The sequence below is a fragment of the Nerophis lumbriciformis genome, linkage group LG39 (genome assembly GCF_033978685.3).
Source record: "Nerophis lumbriciformis linkage group LG39, RoL_Nlum_v2.1, whole genome shotgun sequence".
Taxonomy (NCBI): Eukaryota; Metazoa; Chordata; class Actinopteri; order Syngnathiformes; family Syngnathidae; genus Nerophis; species Nerophis lumbriciformis.
Genome location: NC_084586.2, coordinates 20107525 through 20135085, shown reverse-complemented (window position 1 = coordinate 20135085; position 27561 = coordinate 20107525). Strand labels below are relative to the sequence as shown.

At 45.6% G+C, this 27561-nt stretch overlaps 1 protein-coding gene across 1 annotated transcript; it reads left to right on the top strand.

The window, feature by feature from the left end:
* Nucleotides 1–66: 66 nt before the first annotated feature.
* Nucleotides 67–25745, top strand: LOC133577871 (uncharacterized). Its single transcript, XM_061931965.2, has 9 exons — nucleotides 67–88; nucleotides 2317–2402; nucleotides 5345–5467; nucleotides 7714–7786; nucleotides 11012–11148; nucleotides 13395–13467; nucleotides 21150–21509; nucleotides 23744–24503; nucleotides 24792–25745. Exons 1-9 carry the CDS (start codon nucleotides 67–69, stop codon nucleotides 25414–25416), a joined length of 2259 nt encoding a protein of 752 aa, XP_061787949.2. The 3' UTR covers nucleotides 25417–25745.
* Nucleotides 25746–27561: the final 1816 nt, after the last annotated feature.

Here is a 27561-nt window from a genome sequence, read left to right as displayed (position 1 = left end):
GGTTTGTTTTCAACGCCAGTCAGGTTGCTATGGCTCGAAGAACCCGTATGTAGCTCAGTTGCCCGGATGTCGGCCCTGCCCTTGAGACGTGAGTAGGAGCAGTTTTTAGCAAATAATACAAATAATTGCCAACAACCCCGATAATAACCCTGACATGACTTTGAATTCATAACAATAAATATATTGTCATTTGTAAGTTACACGTAAGTGGGATTCAAACAAGAATAGCTAAATAAATACATTTATATATATATATATATATATAAAAAAATGGGTATTTCTGTCTGTCATTCCGTCGTACATTTTTTTTTCCCTTTTACGGAAGGTTTTTTGTAGAGAATAAATGATGAAAAAAAACACTTAATTGAACGGTTTAAAAGAGGAGAAAACACGAAAAAAAATTAAAATAAAATTTTGAAACATAGTTTATCTTCAATTTCGACTCTTTAAAATTCAAAATTCAACCGACAAAAAGAAGAGAAAAACTAGCTAATTTGAATCTTTTTGAAAAAATTAAAAAAATAATTTATGGAACATCATTAGTAATTTTTCCTGATTAAGATCAATTTTAGAATTTTGATGACATGTTTTAAATTGGTTAAAATCCAATCTGCACTTTGTTAGAATATATAACAAATTGGACCAAGCTATATTTTGTCATGTCTGTGTGATCATGTTTTGTTTTAGTAATGTTCGGTTTAAATTTTGGACTTTTTGTGCACTTTTGTTTTGTTTTGTCACCATAGCAACCATTAGTTTTCACCTGTCACGTCACGCACCTGTTTCACGTTTTGACTCACACACACCTGTCACCAATCATGTCACTGTTATTTAAGCATACCTTGTTCATCACTCGTCCTGCCTGCATTGTCATTATGTCACTCCGGTTCAGGTCTCGTTTTGACAAAAGTAAGTTTCCATGTCCATGTCCTAGTTTTTGTTTAAGATTAGCTTCACTTGCGTTTTAGGCACGCTTGCCTCTTTTTTTGTTGTTGTTGATTGTTGTTGTATTGTTTATGTTCGCGGTAGTGCATGATTTATGTTAAATAAATCCTAGCCTACCTTCACGCTGTTGTCCGTAGCCGTCTATCTTGCGTTGGAAGAACAACCCCGCAGCAAGCTGCGACCCCCATTTGACATATTTCTAACAAAGACAAATCAGTATTTCTTCTAGATTTTCCAGAACAAAAATTTTAAAAGAAATTCAAAATACTTTGAAATAAGATTTAAATTTGATTCTACAGATTTTCTAGATTTGCCAGAATATTTTTTTTGAATTTTAATCATAGTAAGTTTGAAGAAATATTTCACAAATATTCTTCGTCAAAAAACCAGAAGCTAAAATATTATTTACAATAAAAAAATAAAAAAAATTACTTGAACATTGATTTAAATTGTCAGGAAAGAAGAGGAAGAAATTTAAAAGGAAAAAAAAATATTTGTTTAAAAATCCTAAAATCATTTTTAAGGTTGTATTTTTTCTCTAAAATTGTATTTCTAAAAGTAATAAGAAGCAAAGTAGAAAATAAATTAATTTATTTAAACAAATGAAGACCCATCCATCCATCCATTTTCTACCACTTATTCCAAGTGAAGACCAAGTCTTTAAAATATTTTCTTGGATTTTCAAATTCTATTTGAGTTTTGTCTCTTTTAGAATTAAAAATGTCGAGCAAAGCGAGTCCAGCTTGCTAGTAAATAAATACAATTTAAAAAAATAGAGGCAGCTCACTGGTAAGTGCTGCTCTTAGAGCTATTTTTAGAACAGGCCAGCGGGCGACTGATCTGGTCCTTACGGGCTACCTGGTGCCCGCGGGCACCGCGTTGGTGACCCCTGCCCTAGTATATACAATAATATAAACCAAGTCATTGTATTTCATTTAGGATTATTCCATATCTTCATTTAAATAAAAATATATTTTTATCTTTTTTAGATACAGTCAATAAATAATGTGAACATGTATCATAACATGGAAATCTAAGAGAACGTGTTGTGGATGATTGTGGACTGGGAATTTTTTTAATTTTATTTTTTTTACACATTTTTATAAAAATAAAAATAAAAAGTTTTTCCGACGTATTACATTTTAGACGATTTCTCTTCTTAGTTATTATTTCTCGGGCTGTAGAAAAGAGCCGCTCACAGGGCACAGAGGAGGCGTCAGTGCGACACAGTTGGCGTATCGGTCACGTGACCAAAACAGCTCATGATCGGTCACGTGACTTTCTAAAAGCGGTACGCGCACCGACACAGGGTTTTGCTCTATGAGCTCGACGCATGCGCCGATGCATCGGTGTTGCCGGACCCATCACTAGTCGACAGCAATTGGCGCACCTTGAAGCAGCAGTTCCAGCTGTACATGGCGGCCATGGCACTGCAGGATAAGCCGGATGCAAGGAAGGTAGCGTTACTGCTTACAATAGCAGGCCCACATGCCATTGAAGTTTACAACACTTTTGTGTTTGACAATCCAGATGAAAAAAACAAGTTGGATGTTGTCATTGACAAGTTTGATGCTCACTGCTCTCCCAAGAAGAATGAGACATACAGGTAAAAGCCAGTAAATTAGAATATTTTGAAAAACTTGATTTATTTCAGTAATTGCATTCAAAAGGTGTAACTTGTACATTATATTTATTCATTGCACACAGACTGATGCATTCAAATGTTTATTTCATTTAATTTTGATGATTTGAAGTGGCAACAAATGAAAATCCAAAATTCCGTGTGTCACAAAATTAGAATATTACTTAAGGCTAATACAAAAAAGGGATTTTTAGAAATGTTGGCCAACTGAAAAGTATGAAAATGAAAAATATGAGCATGTACAATACTCAATACTTGGTTGGAGCTCCTTTTGCCTCAATTACTGCGTTAATGCGGCGTGGCATGGAGTCGATGAGTTTCTGGCACTGCTCAGGTGTTATGAGAGCCCAGGTTGCTCTGATAGTGGCCTTCAACTCTTCTGCGTTTTTGGGTCTGGCATTCTGCATCTTCCTTTTCACAATACCCCACAGATTTTCTATGGGGCTAAGGTAAGGGGAGTTGGCGGGCCAATTTAGAACAGAAATACCATGGTCCATAAACCAGGCACGGGTAGATTTTGCGCTGTGTGCAGGCGCCAAGTCCTGTTGGAACTTGAAATCTCCATCTCCATAGAGCAGGTCAGCAGCAGGAAGCATGAAGTGCTCTAAAACTTGCTGGTAGACGGCTGCGTTGACCCTGGATCTCAGGAAACAGAGTGGACCGACACCAGCAGATGACATGGCACCCCAAACCATCACCCAACCATGCAAATTTTGCATTTCCTTTGGAAATCGAGGTCCCAGAGTCTGGAGGAAGACAGGAGAGGCACAGGATCCACGTTGCCTGAAGTCTAGTGTAAAGTTTCCACCATCAGTGATGGTTTGGGGTGCCATGTCATCTGCTGGTGTCGGTCCACTCTGCAGAAGAGTTGAAGGCCACTATCAGAGCAACCTGGGCTCTCATAACACCTGAGCAGTGCCAGAAACTCATCGACTCCATGCCACGCCGCATTAACGCAGTAATTGAGGCAAAAGGAGCTCCAACCAAGTATTGAGTATTGTACATGCTCATATTTTTCATTTTCATACTTTTCAGTTGGCCAACATTTCTAAAAATCCCTTTTTTGTATTAGCCTTAAGTAATATTCTAATTTTGTGACACACGGAATTTTGGATTTTCATTTGTTGCCACTTCAAATCATCAAAATTAAATGAAATAAACATTTGAATGCATCAGTCTGTGTGCAATGAATAAATATAATGTACAAGTTACACCTTTTGAATGCAATTACTGAAATAAATCAAGTTTTTCAAAATATTCTAATTTACTGGCTTTTACCTGTATGAAAGATATGTGTCCCGTTCAAGAGTGCAAGCTCATGGAGAAAGTTTTGACAGTTTTGTGACTGATTTGAGGCTGAAAGCACAAACTTGCAACTTTGCTACACTGAAGGACGATGTGAATGACTATGAGAAACCTTGGAGAGGACCGCATATGTGGGTAACCCCCCCCCCCTCTAGGGGAGACCGAAAGCAATGGATGTCGAGTGGGTCTGACATAATATTGTGAGAGTCCAGTCCATAGTGGATCCAACATAATAGTAAGAGTCCAGTCCATAGTGGGGCCAGCAGGACACCATCCCGAGCGGAGACGGGTCAGCAGCGTAGAGATGTTCCCAGCCGATGCACAGGCGAGCGGTCCACCCCGGGTCCCGACTCTGGACAGCCAGCACTTCATCCATGGCCACCGGACCTGTGCCCCCCCCCCCCTCAAAAGGAAAAGGGGAGCAGAGGAGAAAAGAAAAGAAACGGCAGATCAACTGGTCTAACAGGGGGGCTATTTAAAGGCTAGAGTATACAAATGAGTTTTAAGATGGGACTTAAATGCTTCTACTGAGGTAGCATCTCTAATTGTTACCGGGAGGGCATTCCATAGTACTGGAGCCCGAATAGAAAACGCTCTATAGCCCGCAGACTTTTTTTGGGCTCTGGGAATCACTAATAAGCCGGAGTTCTTTGAACGCAGATTTCTTGCCGGGACATATGGTACAATGCAATCGACAAGATAGGACGGAGCTAGACCGTGTAGTATTTTATACGTGAGTAGTAAAACCTTAAAGTCACTTCTTAAGTGCACAGGAAGCCAGTGCAGGTGAGCCAGTATAGGTATATATATATATATATATATGTATATATGTATATAAAGGTATATACAGTATAGGCGTAATATGATCAAACTTTCTTGTTCTTGTCAAAAGTCTAGCAGCCGCATTTTGTACCAACTGTAATTTTTTAATGCTAGACATAGGGAGACCCGAAAATAATACGTTACAGTAGTCGAGACGAGACGTAACGAACGCATGAATAATGATCTCAGCGTCGCTAGTGGATAAAATAGAACGAATTTTAGCGATATTACGGAGATGAAAGAAGGCCGTTTTAGTAACACTCTTAATGTGTGACTCAAAGGAGAGAGTTGGGTGGAAGATAATACCCAGATTCTTTACTGATTCGCCTTGTGTAATTGTTTGGTTGTCAAATGTTAAGGTGGTATTATTAAATAAATGTCGGTGTTTAGCAGGACCGATAATCAGCATTTCCGTTTTCTTGGCGTTGAGTTGCAAGAAGTTAGCGGACATCCATTGATTTGAGGCTGAAAGCACAAACTTGCAACTTTGCTACACTGAAGGACTCGATGATAAGGGACCAGATTGTATGTGGCATAGAAGACAAAAAAGTCAGAGAAAGACTGTTGAGAGAGACAGAATTGTCGTTGGAGAATGCCATTCAAATTTGTCATGCAGCAGAATTGTCACAGATGCACGTCAAGACGTTTGGTGAAATGGCGTACACCGCAGCCATCAGCGTGGGAGGCGACAACGTGCATATGTCGTGTCAAGGGGATGGAAGTCGCAGCCTGCAGTCTGCAGTCCGGCCCACAGTGACAACCTTACCGTCAAGTTCGCCGACGATACCACAGTGGTCGGGCTCATCTCCAGGGGTGACGAGGCTGCCTACAGAGAGGAGGTCCTGAAGCTGACGGCCTGGTCTTCGGAGAACAACCTCGCTCTCAACACCAGCAAGACCAGAGAGATCATCGTCGACTTCAGGAGGAGCAGCACCGACCCTGCCCCCCTCTACATCAACGGCGAGCGTGTAGAGAGGGTCCACACCTTCAGGTACCTTGGAGTCCACATCTCTAATGACTTCTCCTGGACAGTCAACACCACATCAATCATCAAGAAGGCTCAGCAGCGGCTACACTTCCTTAGAGTCCTCGGGAAGTACAACCTGAAGCCTGACCTGCTGCTGACCTTCTACCGCTCGTCCATCGAGAGCCTGCTGACCTACTGTATTACGGTATGGTACGGCAGCTGCACTGCAGCAGACAGGGAGAGGCTGCAAAGAGTGGTCAAGACGGCTCAGAAGATCATCGGCCGCCCTCTCCCCTCTCTGACGGACATCTACACCTCCCGCTGCCTCAACAGAGCCAGTGCCATCATCAAGGACAGCACCCACCCTGCCTCTGACCTGTTCCACCTGCTGCCCTCTGGGAAGCGCTACAGGTGCATTAAAACCAAAACAAACAGGCTAAAGAACAGCTTCTTCCCCAGGGCCATAACCATCCTGAACGGACTGCCCCATTGTCCCTCATAACTGCCTTCTCTTCGGTGCAATAACCCATTCCACCAACCACCCTGTCGTGGGATCACACTCCTCAGCCTTCCCGGTAAGGTCTATTCAGGTGTACTGGAGAGGAGGCTACGCCGGATAGTCGAACCTCGGATTCAGGAGGAACAGTGTGGTTTTCGTCCTGGTCGTGGAACTGTGGACCAGCTCTATACTCTCGGCAGGGTCCTTGAGGGTGCATGGGAGTTTGCCCAACCAGTCTACATGTGCTTTGTGGACTTGGAGAAGGCATTCGACCGTGTCCCTCGGGAAGTCCTGTGGGGAGTGCTCAGAGAGTATGGGGTTTCGGACTGTCTGATTGTGGCGGTCCGCTCCCTGTATGATCAGTGTCAGAGCTTGGTTCGCATTGCCGGCAGTAAGTCGGACACGTTTCCGGTGAGGGTTGGACTCCGCCAAGGCTGCCCTTTGTCACCGATTCTGTTCATAACTTTTATGGACAGAATTTCTAGGCGCAGTCAAGGCGTTGAGGGGATCCGGTTTGGTGGCTGCAGGATTAGGTCTCTGCTTTTTGCAGATGATTTGGTCCTGATGGCTTCATCTGGCCAGGATCTTCAGCTCTCACTGGATCGGTTCGCAGCTGAGTGTGAAGCGACTGGGATGAGAATCAGCACCTCCAAGTCCGAGTCCATGGTTCTCGCCCGGAAAAGGGTGGAGTGCCATCTCCGGGTTGGGGAGGAGATCTTGCCCCAAGTGGAGGAGTTCAAGTACCTCGGAGTCTTGTTCACGAGTGAGGGAAGAGTGGATCGTGAGATCGACAGGCGGATCGGTGCGGCGTCTTCAGTAATGCGGACGCTGTATCGATCCGTTGTGGTGAAGAAGGAGCTGAGCCGGAAGGCAAAGCTCTCAATTTACCGGTCGATCTACGTTCCCATCCTCACCTATGGTCATGAGCTTTGGGTTATGACCGAAAGGACAAGATCACGGGTACAAGCGGCCGAAATGAGTTTCCTCCGCCGGGTGGCGGGGGTCTCCCTTAGAGATAGGGTGAGAAGCTCTGTCATCCGGGGGGAGCTCAAAGTAAAGCCGCTGCTCCTCCGCATCGAGAGGAGCCAGATGAGGTGGTTCGGGCATCTGGTCAGGATGCCACCCGAGCGCCTCCCTAAGGAGGTGTTTAGGGCATGTCCGACCGGTAGGAGGCCACGAGGAAGACCCAGGACACGTTGGGAAGACTATGTCTCCCGGCTGGCCTGGGAACGCCTCGGGATCCCCCGGGAGGAGCTGGACGAAGTGACTGGGGAGAGGGAAGTCTGGGCTTCCCTGCTTAGGCTGCTGCCCCCGCGACCCGACCTCGGATAAGCGGAAGAAGATGGATGGATGGATGGATGGATGGATGTATATATTCATTTCACACCATATTCATTGCACTTCTACATTTTTTATATTTTTATATATTTGCACATTGCTTTTCTAGCATGCACACATCGCACTGTATGGAATGGCCTCAATCTCGTTACCTTGCGTAATGACAATAAAGCTGATTCTGATTCTGATTCACAGCAGAAGAGTGACGTCATGTTCCAATGCAAGCGCTGTGGATCGCAGCACAAGCCAAAGCAGTGTCCAGCATTTGGTAAGCAGTGTTCCAAATGCTATGGAAAAAAATCACTTTGCCAAACAATGTTTTTGCTAAAGGAAAACCATGCGCTAAAAAGGAAAAATCTGTCAATGTAGTGGAGGACACTGATCTGGGTGAAACATTCTTTGTTGGCTTAGTGAACAGTGAAAATAAAACTGAAAAAGTAGTCAATGCTGTTGATAAAGACAAGTGGATAGCACCGCTACAAATAAATGGAACTCGAGTCTACGTTCCCATCCTCACCTATGGTCATGAGCTTTGGGTCATGACCGAAAGGACAAGATCACGGGTACAAGCGGCCGAAATGAGTTTCCTCCGCCGAGTGGCGGGCTCTCCCTTAGAGATAGGGTGAGAAGCTCTGTCATTCGGGGGGAGCTCAAAGTAAAGCCGCTGCTCCTCCACATGGAGAGGAGCCAGATGAGGTGGTTCGGGCATCTGGTCAGGATGCCACTCGAACGCCTCCCTAGGAAGGTGTTTCGGGCACGTCCGACCGGTAGGAGGCCACGGGGAAGACCCAGGACACGCTGGGAAGACTATCTCTCCCGGCTGGCCTGGGAACGCCTCGGGATCCCCCGGGAGGAGCTGGACGAAGTGGCTGGGGAGAGGGAAGTCTGGGCTTCCCTGCTTAAGCTGCTGCCCCCGCGACCCGACCTCGGATAAGCGGAAGAAGATGGATGGATGGAGATGGATGAGTTAACATGAAACTAGATACTGGTGCAAAGGCAAACTTGATCAACATGTCAGACATCAAGGAATTGAGAGAAAAAACGAAAATCCACGAAACAACAGTTGCACTGAAAGACTACAATGGTCGTAGCATCGACAGTCTGGGCACATGCAAATTGAGAGTCACTGTAAAAGGAAAAGTGCACTACCTGCTATTTTCAGTTGTCACTGAAGAACGCGAGTCAATATTGGGTGACAAAGCATGTGAAGTTTTAGGACTGGTGAAAAGAGTGAACACAGATGTGAGCGCTCAAAAAAATTGAAACTGATTCAATAGTGCAGAACTACGCTGGTGTGTTCACTGGTTTTGGTGCTTTAACTTTTACATACAAAATACAGCTTAAAGAGCAGGCACGTCCAAGTTGTCCATGCAGCGCGAAGAGTTCCAGCAGCACTTTTTTTATTTTTTTTTATTTTAATTTTTTTAATTTTTTTTTTTTTTTATGTCCTGTCCAGCTTCTCAGGCAAATCATATACCGTATTTTCCGCACCATTAGCCGCACCTAAAAACCACAAATTTACTCAAAAGCTGACAGTGCGGCTTTTAACCCGGTGCGCTTTATATATGGATTAATATTACGATTCATTTTCATAAAGTTTCGATCTCGCAACTTCGGTAAACAGCCGCCATCTTTTTTCCCGGTAGAACAGGAAGCGCTTCTTCTTCTACGCAAGCAACCGCCCGCCCCGGAAGAAGAAGAAGCGCGCGGTGCATGCTGGGATATGTGACGTTTCATTTCCATTTGTGTGTTTATGTAAAGACCCCAAAATGGCTCCTATTAAGTGTGTTGTCTGTCTAATTATAAATAATGCAGACGAGGCGTGTTAACTGAGTTCTCAACGTTTACTCACAGCGTGCTCATAACCACATTCTAACTGCCAGCATACAACAACGCTTCTCAGGGCTACCGCGCATGCTCGTAACTATCGTTGCATGCTGGGTAGTGTAGTTGTTATATTTGCTAGCTCATAACATCACATTAAGAGACACGCTTACGCGCTTAATTCAATACTCGCCGTCATTCCGGGTGGATTGACAAAAGACCTCCAGCCGCTAGATATTGGTGTCAACAGGGCATTCGAAGCTAGACTGCTAACTGCGTGGGAACAATGGATGACCGAAGGCGAACACACCTTCACTAAGACAGAGGCAGCGCCGGACGACATTCGCCCAACTTTTCAATTCGGACACCGAAGGAGAAAAATTCGAGGGATTTATGAATGAAGAATAACTTCAGAAAGTGAGCGTTATGTTTATTTTGTGTGTTGTGACATTAACGTTCGAGCAACATTATGTTGCTATTGCTCTGCACTATTTTGAATTTTACTATGTTTGTGATTGCACATTTGCGTACATTTTGGGACAGAGTTGTTAGAACGCTGGTTTTTAATATATTATTAAAGTTTGACTGACCTATCTGACTGTTTTTTTGACATTCCCTTTAGCGCAGCGTAGGCGCGGCTTATAGTCCGGGGCGGCTTATTGGTGGACAAAGTTATGAAATATGCCATTCATTGAAGGTGCGGCTAATAATCCGGTGCGCCTTATAGTGCGGAAAATACTGTATACAAATGAGTTTTAAGATGGGACTTAAATGCTTCTACTGAGGTAGCATCTCTAATTGTTACCGGGAGGGCATTCCATAGTACTGGAGCCCGAATAGAAAACGCTCTATAGCCCGCAGACTTTTTTTGGGCTCTGGGAATCACTAATAAGCCGGAGTTCTTTGAACGCAGATTTCTTGCCGGGACATATGGTACAATGCAATCGACAAGATAGGACGGAGCTAGACCGTGTAGTATTTTATACGTAAGTAGTAAAACCTTAAAGTCACTCCTTAAGTGCACATGAAGCCAGTGCAGGTGAGCCAGTATAGGTATATATATATATATATATGTATATATGTATATAAAGGTATATACAGTATAGGCGTAATATGATCAAACTTTCTTGTTCTTGTCAAAAGTCTAGCAGCCGCATTTTGTACCAACTGTAATTTGTTAATGCTAGACATAGGGAGACCCGAAAATAATACGTTACAGTAGTCGAGACGAGACGTAACGAACGCATGAATAATGATCTCAGCGTCGCTAGTGGATAAAATAGAACGGATTTTAGCGATATTACGGAGATGAAAGAAGGCCGTTTTAGTAACACTCTTAATGTGTGACTCAAAGGAGAGAGTTGGGTGGAAGATAATACCCAGATTCTTTACTGATTCGCCTTGTGTAATTGTTTGGTTGTCAAATGTTAAGGTGGTATTATTAAATAAATGTCGGTGTTTAGCAGGACCGATAATCAGCATTTCCGTTTTCTTGGCGTTGAGTTGCAAGAAGTTAGCGGACATCCATTGTTTTGAGGCTGAAAGCACAAACTTGCAACTTTGCTACACTGAAGGACTCGATGATAAGGGACCAGATTGTATGTGGCACAGAAGACAAAAAAGTCAGAGAAAGACTGTTGAGAGAATGCCATTCAAATTTGTCATGCAGCAGAATTGTCACAGATGCACGTCAAGACGTTTGGTGAAATGGCGTCCACCGCAGCCATCGGCGTGGGAGGCGACAACGTGCATATGTCGTGTCAAGGGGATGGAAGTCGCAGCCTGCAGTCTGCAGTCCGGCCCACAGTGACAACCTTACCGTCAAGTTCGCCGACGATACCACAGTGGTCGGGCTCATCTCCAGGGGTGACGAGGCTGCCTACAGAGAGGAGGTCCTGAAGCTGACGGCCTGGTCTTCGGAGAACAACCTCGCTCTCAACACCAGCAAGACCAGAGAGATCATCGTCGACTTCAGGAGGAGCAGCACCGACCCTGCCCCCCTCTACATCAACGGCGAGCGTGTAGAGAGGGTCCACACCTTCAGGTACCTTGGAATCCACATCTCTAATGACTTCTCCTGGACAGTCAACACCACATCAATCATCAAGAAGGCTCAGCAGCGGCTACACTTCCTTAGAGTCCTCGGGAAGTACAACCTGAAGCCTGACCTGCTGCTGACCTTCTACCGCTCGTCCATCGAGAGCCTGCTGACCTACTGTATTACGGTATGGTACGGCAGCTGCACTGCAGCAGACAGGGAGAGGCTGCAAAGAGTGGTCAAGACGGCTCAGAAGATCATCGGCCGCCCTCTCCCCTCTCTGACGGACATCTACACCTCCCGCTGCCTCAACAGAGCCAGTGCCATCATCAAGGACAGCACCCACCCTGGCTCTGACCTGTTCCACCTGCTGCCCTCTGGGAAGCGCTACAGGTGCATTAAAACCAAAACAAACAGGCTAAAGAACAGCTTCTTCCCCAGGGCCATAACCATCCTGAACGGACTGCCCCATTGTCCCTCATAACTGCCTTCTCTTCGGTGCAATAACCCATTCCACCAACCACCCTGTCGTGGGATCACACTCCTCAGCCTTCCCGGTAAGGTCTATTCAGGTGTACTGGAGAGGAGGCTACGCCGGATAGTCGAACCTCGGATTCAGGAGGAACAGTGTGGTTTTCGTCCTGGTCGTGGAACTGTGGACCAGCTCTATACTCTCGGCAGGGTCCTTGAGGGTGCATGGGAGTTTGCCCAACCAGTCTACATGTGCTTTGTGGACTTGGAGAAGGCATTCGACCGTGTCCCTCGGGAAGTCCTGTGGGGAGTGCTCAGAGAGTATGGGGTTTCGGACTGTCTGATTGTGGCGGTCCGCTCCCTGTATGATCAGTGTCAGAGCTTGGTTCGCATTGCCGGCAGTAAGTCAGACACGTTTCCGGTGAGGGTTGGACTCCGCCAAGGCTGCCCTTTGTCACCGATTCTGTTCATAACTTTTATGGACAGAATTTCTAGGCGCAGTCAAGGCGTTGAGGGGATCCGGTTTGGTGGCTGCAGGATTAGGTCTCTGCTTTTTGCAGATGATTTGGTCCTGATGGCTTCATCTGGCCAGGATCTTCAGCTCTCACTGGATCGGTTCGCAGCTGAGTGTGAAGCGACTGGGATGAGAATCAGCACCTCCAAGTCCGAGTCCATGGTTCTCGCCCGGAAAAGGGTGGAGTGCCATCTCCGGGTTGGGGAGGAGATCTTGCCCCAAGTGGAGGAGTTCAAGTACCTCGGAGTCTTGTTCACGAGTGAGGGAAGAGTGGATCGTGAGATCGACAGGCGGATCGGTGCGGCGTCTTCAGTAATGCGGACGCTGTATCGATCCGTTGTGGTGAAGAAGGAGCTGAGCCGGAAGGCAAAGCTCTCAATTTACCGGTCGATCTACGTTCCCATCCTCACCTATGGTCATGAGCTTTGGGTTATGACCGAAAGGACAAGATCACGGGTACAAGCGGCCGAAATGAGTTTCCTCCGCCGGGTGGCGGGGGTCTCCCTTAGAGATAGGGTGAGAAGCTCTGTCATCCGGGGGGAGCTCAAAGTAAAGCCGCTGCTCCTCCGCATCGAGAGGAGCCAGATGAGGTGGTTCGGGCATCTGGTCAGGATGCCACCCGAGCGCCTCCCTAAGGAGGTGTTTAGGGCATGTCCGACCGGTAGGAGGCCACGAGGAAGACCCAGGACACGTTGGGAAGACTATGTCTCCCGGCTGGCCTGGGAACGCCTCGGGATCCCCCGGGAGGAGCTGGACGAAGTGGCTGGGGAGAGGGAAGTCTGGGCTTCCCTGCTTAGGCTGCTGCCCCCGCGACCCGACCTCGGATAAGCGGAAGAAGATGGATGGATGGATGGATGGATGGATGTATATATTCATTTCACACCATATTCATTGCACTTCTGCATTTTTTATATTTTTATATATTTGCACATTGTTTTTCTAGCATGCACACATCGCACTGTATGGAATGGCCTCAATCTCGTTACCTTGCGTAATGACAATAAAGCTGATTCTGATTCTGATTCACAGCAGAAGAGTGACGTCATGTTCCAATGCAAGCGCTGTGGATCGCAGCACAAGCCAAAGCAGTGTCCAGCATTTGGTAAGCAGTGTTCCAAATGCTATGGAAAAAAATCACTTTGCCAAACAATGTTTTTGCTAAAGGAAAACCATGCGCTAAAAAGGACAAATCTGTCAATGTAGTGGAGGACACTGATCTGGGTGAAACATTCTTTGTTGGCCTAGTGAACAGTGAAAATAAAACAGAAGAAGTAGTCAATGCTGTTGATAAAGACAAGTGGATAGCACCGCTACAAATAAATGGAACTCGAGTCTACGTTCCCATCCTCACCTATGGTCATGAGTTTTGGGTCATGACCGAAAGGACAAGATCACGGGTACAAGCGGCCGAAATGAGTTTCCTCCGCCGAGTGGCGGGCTCTCCCTTAGAGATAGGGTGAGAAGCTCTGTCATTCGGGGGGAGCTCAAAGTAAAGCCGCTGCTCCTCCACATGGAGAGGAGCCAGATGAGGTGGTTCGGGCATCTGGTCAGGATGCCACTCGAACGCCTCCCTAGGAAGGTGTTTCGGGCACGTCCGACCGGTAGGAGGCCACGGGGAAGACCCAGGACACGCTGGGAAGACTATCTCTCCCGGCTGGCCTGGGAACGCCTCGGGATCCCCCGGGAGGAGCTGGACGAAGTGGCTGGGGAGAGGGAAGTCTGTACTGTACTGAAAGACTACAATGGTCGTAGCATCGACAGTCTGGGCACATGCAAATTGAGAGTCACTGTAAAAGGAAAAGTGCACTACCTGCTATTTTCAGTTGTCACTGAAGAACGCGAGTCAATATTGGGTGACAAAGCATGTGAAGTTTTAGGACTGGTGAAAAGAGTGTATCTTGTGAACACAGATGTGGAGCGCTCAAAAAAATTGAAACTGATTCAGTAGTGCAGAACTACGCTGGTGTGTTCACTGGTTTTGGTGCTTTAACTTTTACATACAAAATACAGCTTAAAGAGCAGGCACGTCCAAGTTGTCCATGCAGCGCGAAGAGTTCCAGCAGCACTTATTTTTATTTTTATTTTTTTTATTTTTTATTTTTTATTTTTTTTTATGTCCTGTCCAGCTTCTCAGGCAAATCATATACCGTATTTTCCGCACCATTAGCCGCACCTAAAAACCACAAATTTACTCAAAAGCTGACAGTGCGGCTTTTAACCCGGTGCGCTTTATATATGGATTAATATTAAGATTCATTTTCATAAAGTTTCGATCTCGCAACTTCGGTAAACAGCCGCCATCTTTTTTCCCGGTAGAACAGGAAGCGCTTCTTCTTCTACGCAAGCAACCGCCCGCCCCGGAAGAAGAAGAAGCACGCGGTGCATGCTGGGATATGTGACGTTTCATTTCCATTTGTGTGTTTATGTAAAGACCCCAAAATGGCTCCTATTAAGTGTGTTGTCTGTCTAATTATAAATAATGCAGACGAGGCGTGTTAACTGAGTTCTCAACGTTTACTCACAGCGTGCTCATAACCACATTCTAACTGCCAGCATACAACAACGCTTCTCAGGGCTACCGCGCATGCTCGTCACTATCGTTGCATGCTGGGTAGTGTAGTTGTTATATTTGCTAGCTCATAACATCACATTGAGAGACACGCTTACGCGCTTAATTCAATACTCGCCGTCATTCCGGGTGGATTGACAAAAGACCTCCAGCCGCTAGATATTGGTGTCAACAGGGCATTCGAAGCTAGACTGCTAACTGCGTGGGAACAATGGATGACCGAAGGCGAACACACCTTCACTAAGACAGAGGCAGCGCCGGACGACATTCGCCCAACTTTTCAATTCGGACACCGAAGGAGAAAAATTCGAGGGATTTATGAATGAAGAATAACTTCAGAAAGTGAGTGCTATGTTTATTTTGTGTGTTGTGACATTAACGTTCGAGCAACATTATGTTGCTATTGCTCTGCACTATTTTGAATTTTACTATGTTTGTGATTGCACATTTGCGTACATTTTGGGACAGAGTTGTTAGAACGCTGGTTTTTAATATATTATTAAAGTTTGACTGACCTATCTGACTGTTTTTTTGACATTCCCTTTAGCGCAGCGTAGGCGCGGCTTATAGTCCGGGGCGGCTTATTGGTGGACAAAGTTATGAAATATGCCATTCATTGAAGGTGCGGCTAATAATCCGGTGCGCCTTATAGTGCGGAAAATGCGGTAGTTGATGTAGATGCCCATGTCGGCTGTTCAGATTTACTTTACAAAAGAGAAGTGTAGGATACTTCTCTTGTTGCCTTATTTGTATTTGACTTTATTAAATGTATTTATATTATCATTTAGTGCAGCCGGGCCGGAGCAGGAGGGGATAGAAAGAGAAAAAAAAAGAAGACAGAGGGGGAAATTGTGGGGACAAGAGGGGGATTAGACAGAGAGACAAAAACAACAACAGCAAACAACAACAACAACAACAATAGAGCAACATCAGCAAATACGACATGTACAAATATGATGGTAAAGGTAATAGCAAATAAGCAGTTAGCGAAAAATAAAAAATAATACAGAAATGACAATGAGCATTATTACACTACAAATGGATCAATACAAATACCAATAGAAATAGCGCTATTGATAATGAACAATACCAATAATTGACCTTTATTATCAACAATACAGTTGTTTAAATGCAACAATACATATACGTAATGATAACTTGAGATACGAAAGAATGCAGAAAAATGGAGGGGGAGAAAGAGAAGCAACCTACATTAACCTTGTAGATTGTTATAGTCACAATAGGTTAAGCTTTGTCAGTGTGCCATGTGTTACACCCAGTTTACCCTAGGGCAACAACGTTAATATATGTTTGATGAAACGTGATTATGTGCATGAGTGTAAGTATGCATATGTACTTGTATATGTACAGAATGTGTATATGTGTTTGTACAATGAATGTATATGTACAGAATGTGTATATGTGTTTGTACAATGAATGTATATGTACAGAATGTGAATATGTGTTTGTACAATGAATGTATATGTACAGTATGTGTATGTGTATGTTTGTATATTGAATGTGCGTGTGGATGTACGAACATTAGGTAGGTAAATATGTACTGTATTTGTGTATGTATGTGGGAGCGTAGGTACCTATGTACGTATGTGAGCATATGTGAATTTGCATGTACAATACATTCGACTCCCAGAGTGCGTGGGAGCCAGAGCACGGCCCCATCACCCCCGAGAGCCCAACCCACAAACAGGAGGCGTGGTGCCCAGGGAACCAGGGACCACCGCCCCCACGCAGCCAAGCCGGCCAGCGACAGGAACCCCAGAGCCCGACCCACCGTACCGCCCACAAGGGCCAGCAGCAGGCCGCAGACAGACGCACCCGGCAGAGGACAGGGCACGAGAAAAGCAGGGGACAGCCAGACCCCAAGCCAGCGAGAGACCACACCCCACACGGGCAGAAAGGCGAGACGCCCCGCCCGAGGGACCCAGAGACTCCTCGCAACCGGACGGGAAGACCGCCCCCGCCCCACCGGCAACCGGGCCCCCACGAGCCCACCCCCCACCCCCGGAGAGCGCGGCGAGGCCAGCCCCCGGCCACCCCACCCAAACCGGCCGCCGCAGGACCACCCAGGCACAGGGCCACGGGAACCACCCACCCCACCCGCAGGGACCCCAACGATGGAGATGGAACAACCAGCAACCGCCCCGCCGAGCCCCCCCCCCTGAGGGAGGGGAAAAATTAAAAAATAATATTAATAAAATATTCCAGCAGCACTTAAAGAGCGTCTCAAAAAGGAACTGGACCGGATGACAACACTGGGTGTAATAAAGAAAATTGAGGAACCAACAGATTGGGTAAACTCCATGGTCTGTGTGAAAAAGAAAAATGGCCATCTAAGAATATGCATGGATCCAAAAGACTTGAATGAAAACATAAAACGTGAGCACTACCAAATACCAAAACGTGAAGAAATAGCCAGTGAGATGGCTGGGGCAAAATATTTCTCAAAATTGGAATGCGTCAAATGGCTTTTGGCAAATCAAACTAGACGAAAACAGTAGCAAATACTGCACTTTCAACACGCCTTTTGGTCGCTACTGCTTCCAACGCCTACCATTTGGGATCAGATCTGCATCAGAAATATTCCATAGAGCAATGGAACATATCATTGAAGGCTTGGAAGGCGTGCGAGCGTACATCGACGACATTGCTGTGTGGGGAAGAACAGCAAAAGAACACAACGAAAGGCTGACCAAAGTGTTGGAAAGAGTTAAGGCTGAAACGACGCGTCGACGTCATCGGTTACGTAAATACGTCGACGCCGTTTTTGTGCGTCGGCGCGTCGCATATTTACGTCACACTACTGTCATGGCGGAGCGCAAAGCAGACGATGCGAGCGAGGGGAAAAAAGCACGCCATAAGTCGTCAAAAGTGTGGGAGTATTTCAATAAACGGCCTAATAATGTTGTTGTATGCACACTGTGTCGAGCGGAAATGGCCTATCATAGCAGCACAACGGCTATGAACGAACATTTGAAAAGAAAACCCCCGACAGCGTTCTTGCCATCACCATCAACAAGTCAATCGTCCGCGTGCGTATACGTTGTCATTATTACACAAAAACATGAATGTGTCATTTGTATCTGCGTTGTAAATTCATAAACTAAAGCACCGTTTGCTCTGAGAGGCGCGTTTGGCGTGCCTGTTCAGTGTTTACAAAGACGCGCTCCTCTTTAACGCTGTGGAGAGGCGGCGGCGGCGGCGAGCGAGCGGCGAGGCGGGGCGCGCCGGGAGCGACGCCGCAATCGTGCCCAGGTGCGCGATCCGCGCAGTTGGAAGAGAAAAGACTTTGTGTAAAATTAAAAGATTGTAAACCTGGCAAAGCCGTCTGGCGTTCAGTCTGTCGGTCCTGAAAGAACCCCACGGCACAAGACGTGTCACAAACGCTAACGTTAATTAGTTGTGCAAATACCTTTTACAACATTAACAGTTACATATACTATGTACAAACCAACAATTAACTTTCACTTTAATCATACTATCATTGTTGTGTTATTAAGCAAAAAAAGCAATACTTTTACTTTTGTTGAAATGTTTACACTGTACACTTTTTTGTATTGGATGTTTAGCTTTATTTTTGCACATTTTAGCAAATAAGCAATACTTTTACTTTTGTTGAAATGTTTACACTTGTTACAGAATATTTCCGTTTTGCACTTTTTTGTATTGGATGTTTATCTTTATTTTAGCACATTTTAAAGCAAAATAAGCAATACTTTTACTTTTTAAATGCTTATACTATTCCAGAATATTAAAATTTGCACTGGATGTTTACTTTTATATTTGCACATTAAAAAGCAAATAATCTACTTTTAATTTTGTTAAATGTTAAAAGTTTTAAATGTTTACATTGTTACAGAATATTTTGTCATGTTGTTGTCAATGTTGACTGAGTGGCCATACTTTTTTTTTTGTAAATAAAAGCCATGCCTTTTGAAAAAACTGGCCTACATTTATTTTTTCCTCTTCATTTTAAATAAAAAAAATAATCGGTAAAAAGAAAAATAATCTATAGATTAATCGAAAAAATAATCTATAGATTAACCGATTAATCGAAAAAAATAATCTATAGATTAATCGATAGAAAAATAATCGTTAGCTGCAGCCCTAGAAAGAGTACAACAATATGGACTCAAATTAAACAAAAATAAGTGTCAGTTTGGAGTGTCAGAGAAAATTTTTCTGGGAGACAAGCTCAGTGCACATGGCGTTCAACCTGATGATGAAAAAATACACGCCGTACAAAGAATGCCGAGTCCCACAGACAAGACAGGTGTACAGCGTATATTGGGCGTGGTCAACTATATTGGCAAGTTCATCCCAAACCTTGCTGTGAAAACATCCTGCATTGGTGAACTCCTTCACAATGACACAGAGTTCAAGTGGACGTCCAGGCACGAGAATGAGTGGCAGAGACCGAAGGAAACACTCACTACTGCACCTGTGCTGACGTTCTTCGACCCTACAAAGAAAACAAAGGTGTCAACAGATGCTTCAAAAGATGGACCGGGTGGAGTTTTACTACAGGCTGATGATGAACACTGGAAACCAGTAGCCTATGCATCACGGTCCATGACACAGGCTGAATGTACCGTATTTTCCGCACTATAAGGCGCACCGGATTATTAGCCGCACCTTCAATGAATGGCATATTTCAAAACTTTGTCCACCTATAAGCCGCCCCGGACTTTAAGCCGCGCCTACGCTGCGCTAAAGGGAATGTCAAAAAAACAATCAGATAGGTCAGTCAAACTTTAATAATATATTAAAAACCAGCGTTCTAACAACTCTGTCCCAAAATGTACGCAAATGTGCAATCACAAACATAGTAAAATTCAAAATAGTGCAGAGCAATAGCAACATAATGTTGCTCGAACGTTAATGTCACAACACACAAAATAAACATAGCGCTCACCTTCTGAAGTTATTCTTCATTCGTAAATCCTTCGAATTCTTCGTCTTCGGTGTCCGAATTGAAAAGTTGGGCAAATGTGGGATCCAAAATGGCCGGTTCCGTCTCGTCGAAGTCATCGGAGTCAGTGTCACTGTTCAGCAGTTCTGTGAATCATGCCTTCCGGAAAGCTCGGACCACAGTTGTGACCGAAATATCTGCCCAGGCATTTACGGTCCACTGGCAAATGTTGGCGTATGTCGTCCGGCGCTGTCTCCCTGTCTTAGTGAAGGTGTGTTCGCCTTCGGTCATCCATTGTTCCCACGCCGTTCGCAGTCGTGATTTGAATGCCTTGTTGACAGCAATATCCAGCGGTTGGAGTTCTTTGGTTAATCCACCCGGAATGACGGCGAGTGTTGTATTTGTGTGCTTCACTTGTTTTTTGACACCATCTGTGATGTGGGCGCGCATGGAGTCGTATATCAACATGGACGGAGCTGTGTGAAAAAAGCCACCCGGCCTCTTCGCGTAAACTTCCCTTAACCACTCGCTCATCTTTTCTTCATCCATCCATCCCTTCGAGTTAGCTTTTATGATGACGCCGGCTGGAAAGGTCTCTTTTGGCAAGGTCTTCCTTTTGAATATCACCATGGGTGGAAGTTTCAGGCCATTAGCATGGCAAGCTAGAACCACAGTGAAGGACGACTTCTCATTCCCTGTGGTGCGAATATTCACCGTACGTGCTCCCGTTGTATCCACAGTGCGGTTCACAGGAATATCAGTTGCTGTGAAATAGTAATCCGTGTGAGGATGGAGAGATTGCGTCTTTTCATGAACCGGATCCTTGTCGCTTAGTAGGAGCCATTTTGTGGTCTTTACAGATGTAAACAGGAAATGAAACGTACGGTAATATCCACGCACTTTTTCTTCTTCTACGCGGGCGGGTGGTTGCTTACAGTAGAAGAAGAAGCGCTTCCTGTTCTATGGGGGCGGGTGCTTACCTTGGCGGTTGCTTGCGTAGAAGAAGAAGCGCTTCCTGTTCTACCGGGAACAAAGATGGCGGCTGTTCACCGTAGTTACGAGACCGAAACTTTATGAAAATGAATCTTAATATTTATCCATATATAAAGCGCACCGGGTTAAAAGCCGCACTGTCAGCTTTTGAGTAAATTTGTGGTTTTTAGGTGCGGCTAATGGTGCGGAAAATACGGTAGGTATGCTCAAATAGAAAAGGAATGTCTAGGGTTAGCATATGGCCTGCAGAGCTTCCACAACTATGTTTATGGTCTCCCTACCTTCACTGTAGAAACAGACCATCGCCCACTAGTTTCCATCATCAAGAAAAAATTGAATGACATGACACCACGAATACAACGTTTCATGATGAAGATGCAGCCATATGATTTCCAGCTCATCTACACACCTGGAAAGCACTTGATACTGGCCGATGCACTCTCAAGAGCACCCATGGAAAACAGCGTCAGTGCTACTGAAGAGGATGTACAAAACCATGTGAATATGGTGTCAGCGACACTTCCAGTGTCAGACAGAAAATCACAACAAATCGCTGAGGAAACGGCAAAAGATGAAGAGTTGCAGCGTGTTATTACCAACATGCAGAATGGATGGCCTCCACGTTCCAGCCCACGGTTCTTCCATGTTAGAGGTTTGGGCTTGGCTGGGCGCAGCTGTGCCCGCCCACTAGCAAAGCCCCCCCCTCAAGAAGCGGATCCCAGACGCGTCTTGTGCAGTCTGGAAAAGTCTTTAGGCGTGGGAGGGAGGAGGTGAGGAGGTGGGTAGGCTCCTCCCCTTTTGATTGTCCAAATTGACTATTCTGCTCTTCAATAGTGGACTGTAGGGACGACCAGGAGGGAGAAAACAGAGGAGTGGGCGGAGCTTGAGCCATAGGGGGTGGGGCTTGAAAACCAGAATGTGACTGGTACTGACTAGACTTATAATTAACAAAAATGTCCTGATAGTATTTAATTGTTGAATTAAAGTCATTTGGAGGCGGCTGACAGAAAGAGGTGACTGAATTTAAAAAAATGTCTTCGTCTATGACGTCATCACCAGTGGACGGGATGACGTCATCCGCGCGGGTCTCCTGCTGACTGACAGCCCAATCAGTGAACTGTTTGGCAAAGTGAGTGATGGGATTACCAAACATCGGCGGGGGGGAATCCTGAACTGCTTGGCTGTGTTCTGGAGGGAAGAATTGCGGGGGTGGCGCGTCTCTGTCGCGAGCTGAAGCCGTCTTGTGCGACTTCCGCCTTCGCCGACGCGTGCGAGCGGGCTGGGAGCGGACCTCCCCGGGCCAGATGGAGTCGATCGGGACCAGAACACCTCCAGGTCCCCATATCATCTCCTCATCTGGATTGCAGCGGAGCGTCTCTGCCTCCATCGCTCGGAGGACCATCCACGCACCTTCTTCATCCACCTCCGTCAGGCCCGATGCGAAAGAACTCTTTGCTGGCTTCGTACTGTGACGACCGGGGCGCATGGTGATGCGGGGTTCGTTCTCTCAGGAATGCAGACGGGCGTCAGACACAGCGTGCAGGTAAGAAAGTATTTATTTGATAATTAACTTATACTGGAATAAAGAAAAGGGTGCTCATAGCACATAAGGCAAAAACTAAAAGAGCTAGCATGGGAGCTAGAAGGTAAAAAAAGGAGTTTAGCGTGGAAGCTAACAGGTACAGAGCCAGAACAAAAAGTCGTCAACTGTTGCATGAAAACAAACTACGAAGCCAGAACGAATGACAGGGAGGACAGACTTAAATAATAATGTCAGTGATGACAAACAGGTGCGTGTCGGGAACAAACGCGGCAGGTGAAAATAATAAGCAGCCATGGCAACAAACTCAGGTGTACAAAACAGGTACTCAAGGAGTCCAAAACTAACCAAAAACACAAGTATCTAGAAAACGTAAACAAAAAATATGATCCGGGCAGCGGATCATAACACCACGGTTCTTCCATGTTAGAGGTGAACTAAGTGTTGTGGATGGACTTTTACTGAAGCGAAACCGAATAGTCATTCCACAAACATTGAGGCAGGACATACTACAAAGAATCCATGGAGGTCATCTAGGGATTGAAAAGTGCAAGAGACGAGCACGCGACACTGTATACTGGCCTGGAATCAACAAAGACATTGACAACATGATTGGCAGATGTTCAACATGTCAAAAATACAGAAACAAACAAACCAAAGAACCCATGATATTGCCTGAAGTTCTTACTGCACCATGGCAGAAAGTGGGAATGGACTTGTTTTATTTGAAGGGCAAAGAGTATGTTGTTGTCATTGACTACTATTCTAATTTCCCTGAAATGGCTTTGCTATCAAGCACATCATCAAACTGTGTGATCACACATGTCAAATCTATATTTGCTAGACATGGTATACCGCATACTGTGGTGAGTGACAATGGACCATGTTTCAACAGTAAAGAGTGGCAGCAATTTTGCAAAACACTATGATTTCAGGTACGTGACGTCAAGCCCTCTGTACGCACAGTCAAATGGAAAGGCTGAGAAAGGAGTACATATTCTCAAACAACTTTTGAAGAAAGCAGTGGATAGTAACTCTGATCCATACCTAGCACTACTTAGCTACAGAGCGACACCTCTTGAGTGTGGCTTGTCACCCTCTGAACTACTGATGAACAGAAAGCTTCGTACTACACTACCAAGTATGTCTACACCAACGCAGAGTCAAAAAGTACGACGGAAGCTAAAGCAACAAAAGCTAAAGCAGAAGTCGTTTTATGACAAAGCAGCCAAATCGCTCCCACCACTATCACCAAGTGACACAGTGAGAATTGAAGGTCCTGATGGTTGGAAAACCAAAGCTACTGTTCTTCAAGAAACATCACCACGATCATATACTGTGAGGAGTGAAGAAGGACAGATACTACGTCGCAATCGTCGCAGTTTGCCGAGGGTTCCAGAGACTGTTCCAAACCAAGAAACAGCCGAGTCCGAGGTTTCATCTACACCGACTGTTTCAAACCAAGCAACAGCCGAGTCCGAGGTTTCATCTACACCGACCGTTTCAAACCAAGAAACAGCCGAGTCCGAGGTTTCATCTACACCGACCGTTTCAAACCAAGCAACAGCTGAGTCTGAGGTTTCATCTACACCGACTGTTTCAAACCAAGCAACAGCTGAGTCCGAGGTTTCATCTACACCGACCGTTTCAAACCAAGCAACAGCTGAGTCCGAGGTTTCATCTACACCGACCGTTTCAAACCAAGCAACAGCTGAGTCCGAGGTTTCATCTACACCGACTGTTTCAAACCAAGCAACAGCTGAGTCCGAGGTTTCATCTACACCGACCGTTTCAAACCAAGCAACAGCTGAGTCCGAGGTTTCATCTACACCGACCGTTTCAAACCAAGAAACAGCCGAGTCCGAGGTTTCATCTACACCGACCGTTTCAAACCAAGCAACAACCAAGTCCGAGGTTTCATCTACACCGACCGTTTCAAACCAAGAAGCAGCCGAGTCCGAGGTTTCATCTACACCGACCGTTTCAAACCAAGCAACAGCTGAGTCCGAGGTTTCATCTACACCGACTGTTTCAAACCAAGCAACAGCCGAGTCCGAGGTTTCATCTACACCGACCGTTTCAAACCAAGCAACAGCTGAGTCCGAGGTTTCATCTACACCGACCGTTTCAAACCAAGAAGCAGCCGAGTCCGAGGTTTCATCTACACCGACCGTTTCAAACCAAGCAACAGCTGAGTCCGAGGTTTCATCTACACCGACCGTTTCAAACCAAGAAGCAGCCGAGTCCGAGGTTTCATCTACACCGACCGTTTCAAACCAAGCAACAGCTGAGTCCGAGGTTTCATCTACACCGACCGTTTCAAACCAAGCAACAGCTGAGTCCGAGGTTTCATCTACACCGACCGTTTCAAACCAAGAAGCAGCCGAGTCCGAGGTTTCATCTACACCGACTGTTTCAAACCAAGCAACAGCTGAGTCCGAGGTTTCATCTACACCGACCGTTTCAAACCAAGCAACAGCTGAGTCCGAGGTTTCATCTACACCGACTGTTTCAAACCAAGCAACAGCCGAGTCCGAGGTTTCATCTACACCGACCGTTTCAAACCAAGAAGCAGCCGAGTCCGAGGTTTCATCTACACCGACCGTTTCAAACCAAGCAACAGCTGAGTCCGAGGTTTCATCTACACCGACCGTTTCAAACCAAGCAACAGCCGAGTCCGAGGTTTCATCTACACCGACCGTTTCAAACCAAGCAACAGCTGAGTCCGAGGTTTCATCTACACCGACTGTTTCAAACCAAGCAACAGCCGAGTCCGAGGTTTCATCTACACCGACCGTTTCAAACCAAGCAACAGCCGAGTCCGAGGTTTCATCTACACCGACCGTTTCAAACCAAGCAACAGCTGAGTCCGAGGTTTCATCTACACCGACCGTTTCAAACCAAGCAACAGCTGAGTCCGAGGTTTCATCTACACCGACCGTTTCAAACCAAGCAACAGCTGAGTCCGAGGTTTCATCTACACCTACTGACTGTGAAACAATGCCAACGCAGCACATGAATGAAGATGTGACTGACGATCCTGAACCTGTGTTGAGAAGATCCACAAGGCAGATCAAGAAACCTGTGAATGATGACTACGTGTATTATTGAACTCGTATAATATCAAACTGATTGACAAGCTAAAGAGTTCATGTTTTTTTTAAATATTTTAAATGTTTTGTAATACTGTGGTGCATGGATAGTTTTTGAAAAGATTGCATATTCGTTCGTTGCGTCTCGTCTCGACTACTGTAACGTATTATTTTCGGGTCTCCCTATGTCTAGCATTAAAAAATTACAGTTGGTACAAAATGCGGCTGCTAGACTTTTGACAAGAACAAGAAAGTTTGATCATATTACGCCTATACTGTATATACCTTTATATACATATATACATATATATATATATACCGTATTTTCCGCACTATAAGGCGCACCGGATTATTAGCCGCACCTTCAATGAATTACATATTTCATAACTTTGTCCACCAATAAGCCGCCCCGGATTATAAGCCGCGCCTACGCTGCGCTAAAGGGAATGTCAAAAAAACAGTCAGATAGTTCAGTCAAACTTTAATAATATATTGAAAACCAGCGTTCTAACAACTCTGTCCCAAAATGTACGCAAATGTGCAATCACAAACATAGTAAAATTCAAAATGGTGTAGAGCAATAGCAACATAATGTTGCTCGAACGTTAATGTCACAACACACAAAATAAACATAGCGCTCACCTTCTGAAGTTATTCTTCATTCGTAAATCCTTCGAATTCTTCGTCTTCGGTGTCCGAATTGAAAAGTTGCGCAAGCGTGGGATCCAAAAATGGCCGGCTCCGTCTCGTCGAAGTCATCGGATTCAGTGTCGCTGTTGTTGTGCAGCAGTTCTGTGAATCCTGCCTTCCGGAAAGCTCGGACCACAGTTGTGACCGAAATATCTGCCCAGGCATTTACGATCCACTGGCAAATGTTGGCGTATGTCGTCCGGCGCTGTCTGCCCGTCTTAGTGAAGGTGTGTTCGCCTTCGGAGCTGTGTGAAAAAAGCCACCCGGCCTCTTCGCGTAAACTTCCCTTAACCACTCGCTCATCTTTTCTTCATCCATCCATCCCTTCGAGTTAGCTTTTATGATGACGCCGGCTGGAAAGGTCTCTTTTGGCAAGGTCTTCCTTTTGAATATCACCATGGGTGGAAGTTAGCATGGCAAGCTAGAACCACAGTGAAGGATGACTTCTCATTCCCTGTGGTGCGAATATTCACCGTACGTGCTCCCGTTCCACAGTGCGGTTCACAGGAATATCAGTTGCTGTGAAATACGGTAGTAATCCGTGTGCGGATGGAGAGATTGCGTCTTTTTATGAACCGGATCCTTGTCGCTTTGTAGGAGCCATTTTGTGGTCTTTACAGATGTAAACAGGAAATGAAACGTACGGTGATATCCGCGCGTTTTTTCTTCTTCTTCCGGGGGCGGGTGGTTGCTTACAGTAGAAGAAGAAGCGCTTCCTGTTCTATGGGGGCGGGTGCTTTCCTTGGCGGTTGCTTGCGTAGAAGAAGAAGCGCTTCCTGTTCTACCGGGAAAAAAGATGGCGGCTGTTTACCGAAGTTGCGAGATCGAAACTTTATGAAAATGAATCGTAATAAAGCGCACCGGGTTATAAGGCGCACTGTCAGCTTTTGAGAAAAATTGTGGTTTTTAGGTGCGCCTTATAGTGCGGAAAATACGGTACCTATACTGGCTCACCTGCACTGGCTTCCTGTGCACTTAAGATGCGACTTTAAGGTTTTACTACTTACGTATAAAATACTACACGGTCTAGCTCCGTCCTATCTTGTCGATTGCATTGTACCATATGTCCCGGCAAGAAATCTGCGTTCAAAGAACTCCGGCTTATTAGTGATTCCCAGAGCCCAAAAAAAGTCTGCGGGCTGTAGAGCGTTTTCTATTGGGGCTCCAGTACTATGGAATGCCCTCCCGGTAACAATTAGAGATGCTACCTCAGTAGAAGCATTTAAGTCCCATCTTAAAACTCATTTGTATACTCTAGCCTTTAAATAGCCCCCCTGTTAGACCAGTTGATCTGCCGTTTCTTTTCTTTTCTCCTCTGCTCCCCTTTTCCTTGAGGGGGGGGGGGGGGGGGGGGGGGGGGGGCACAGGTCCGGTGGCCATGG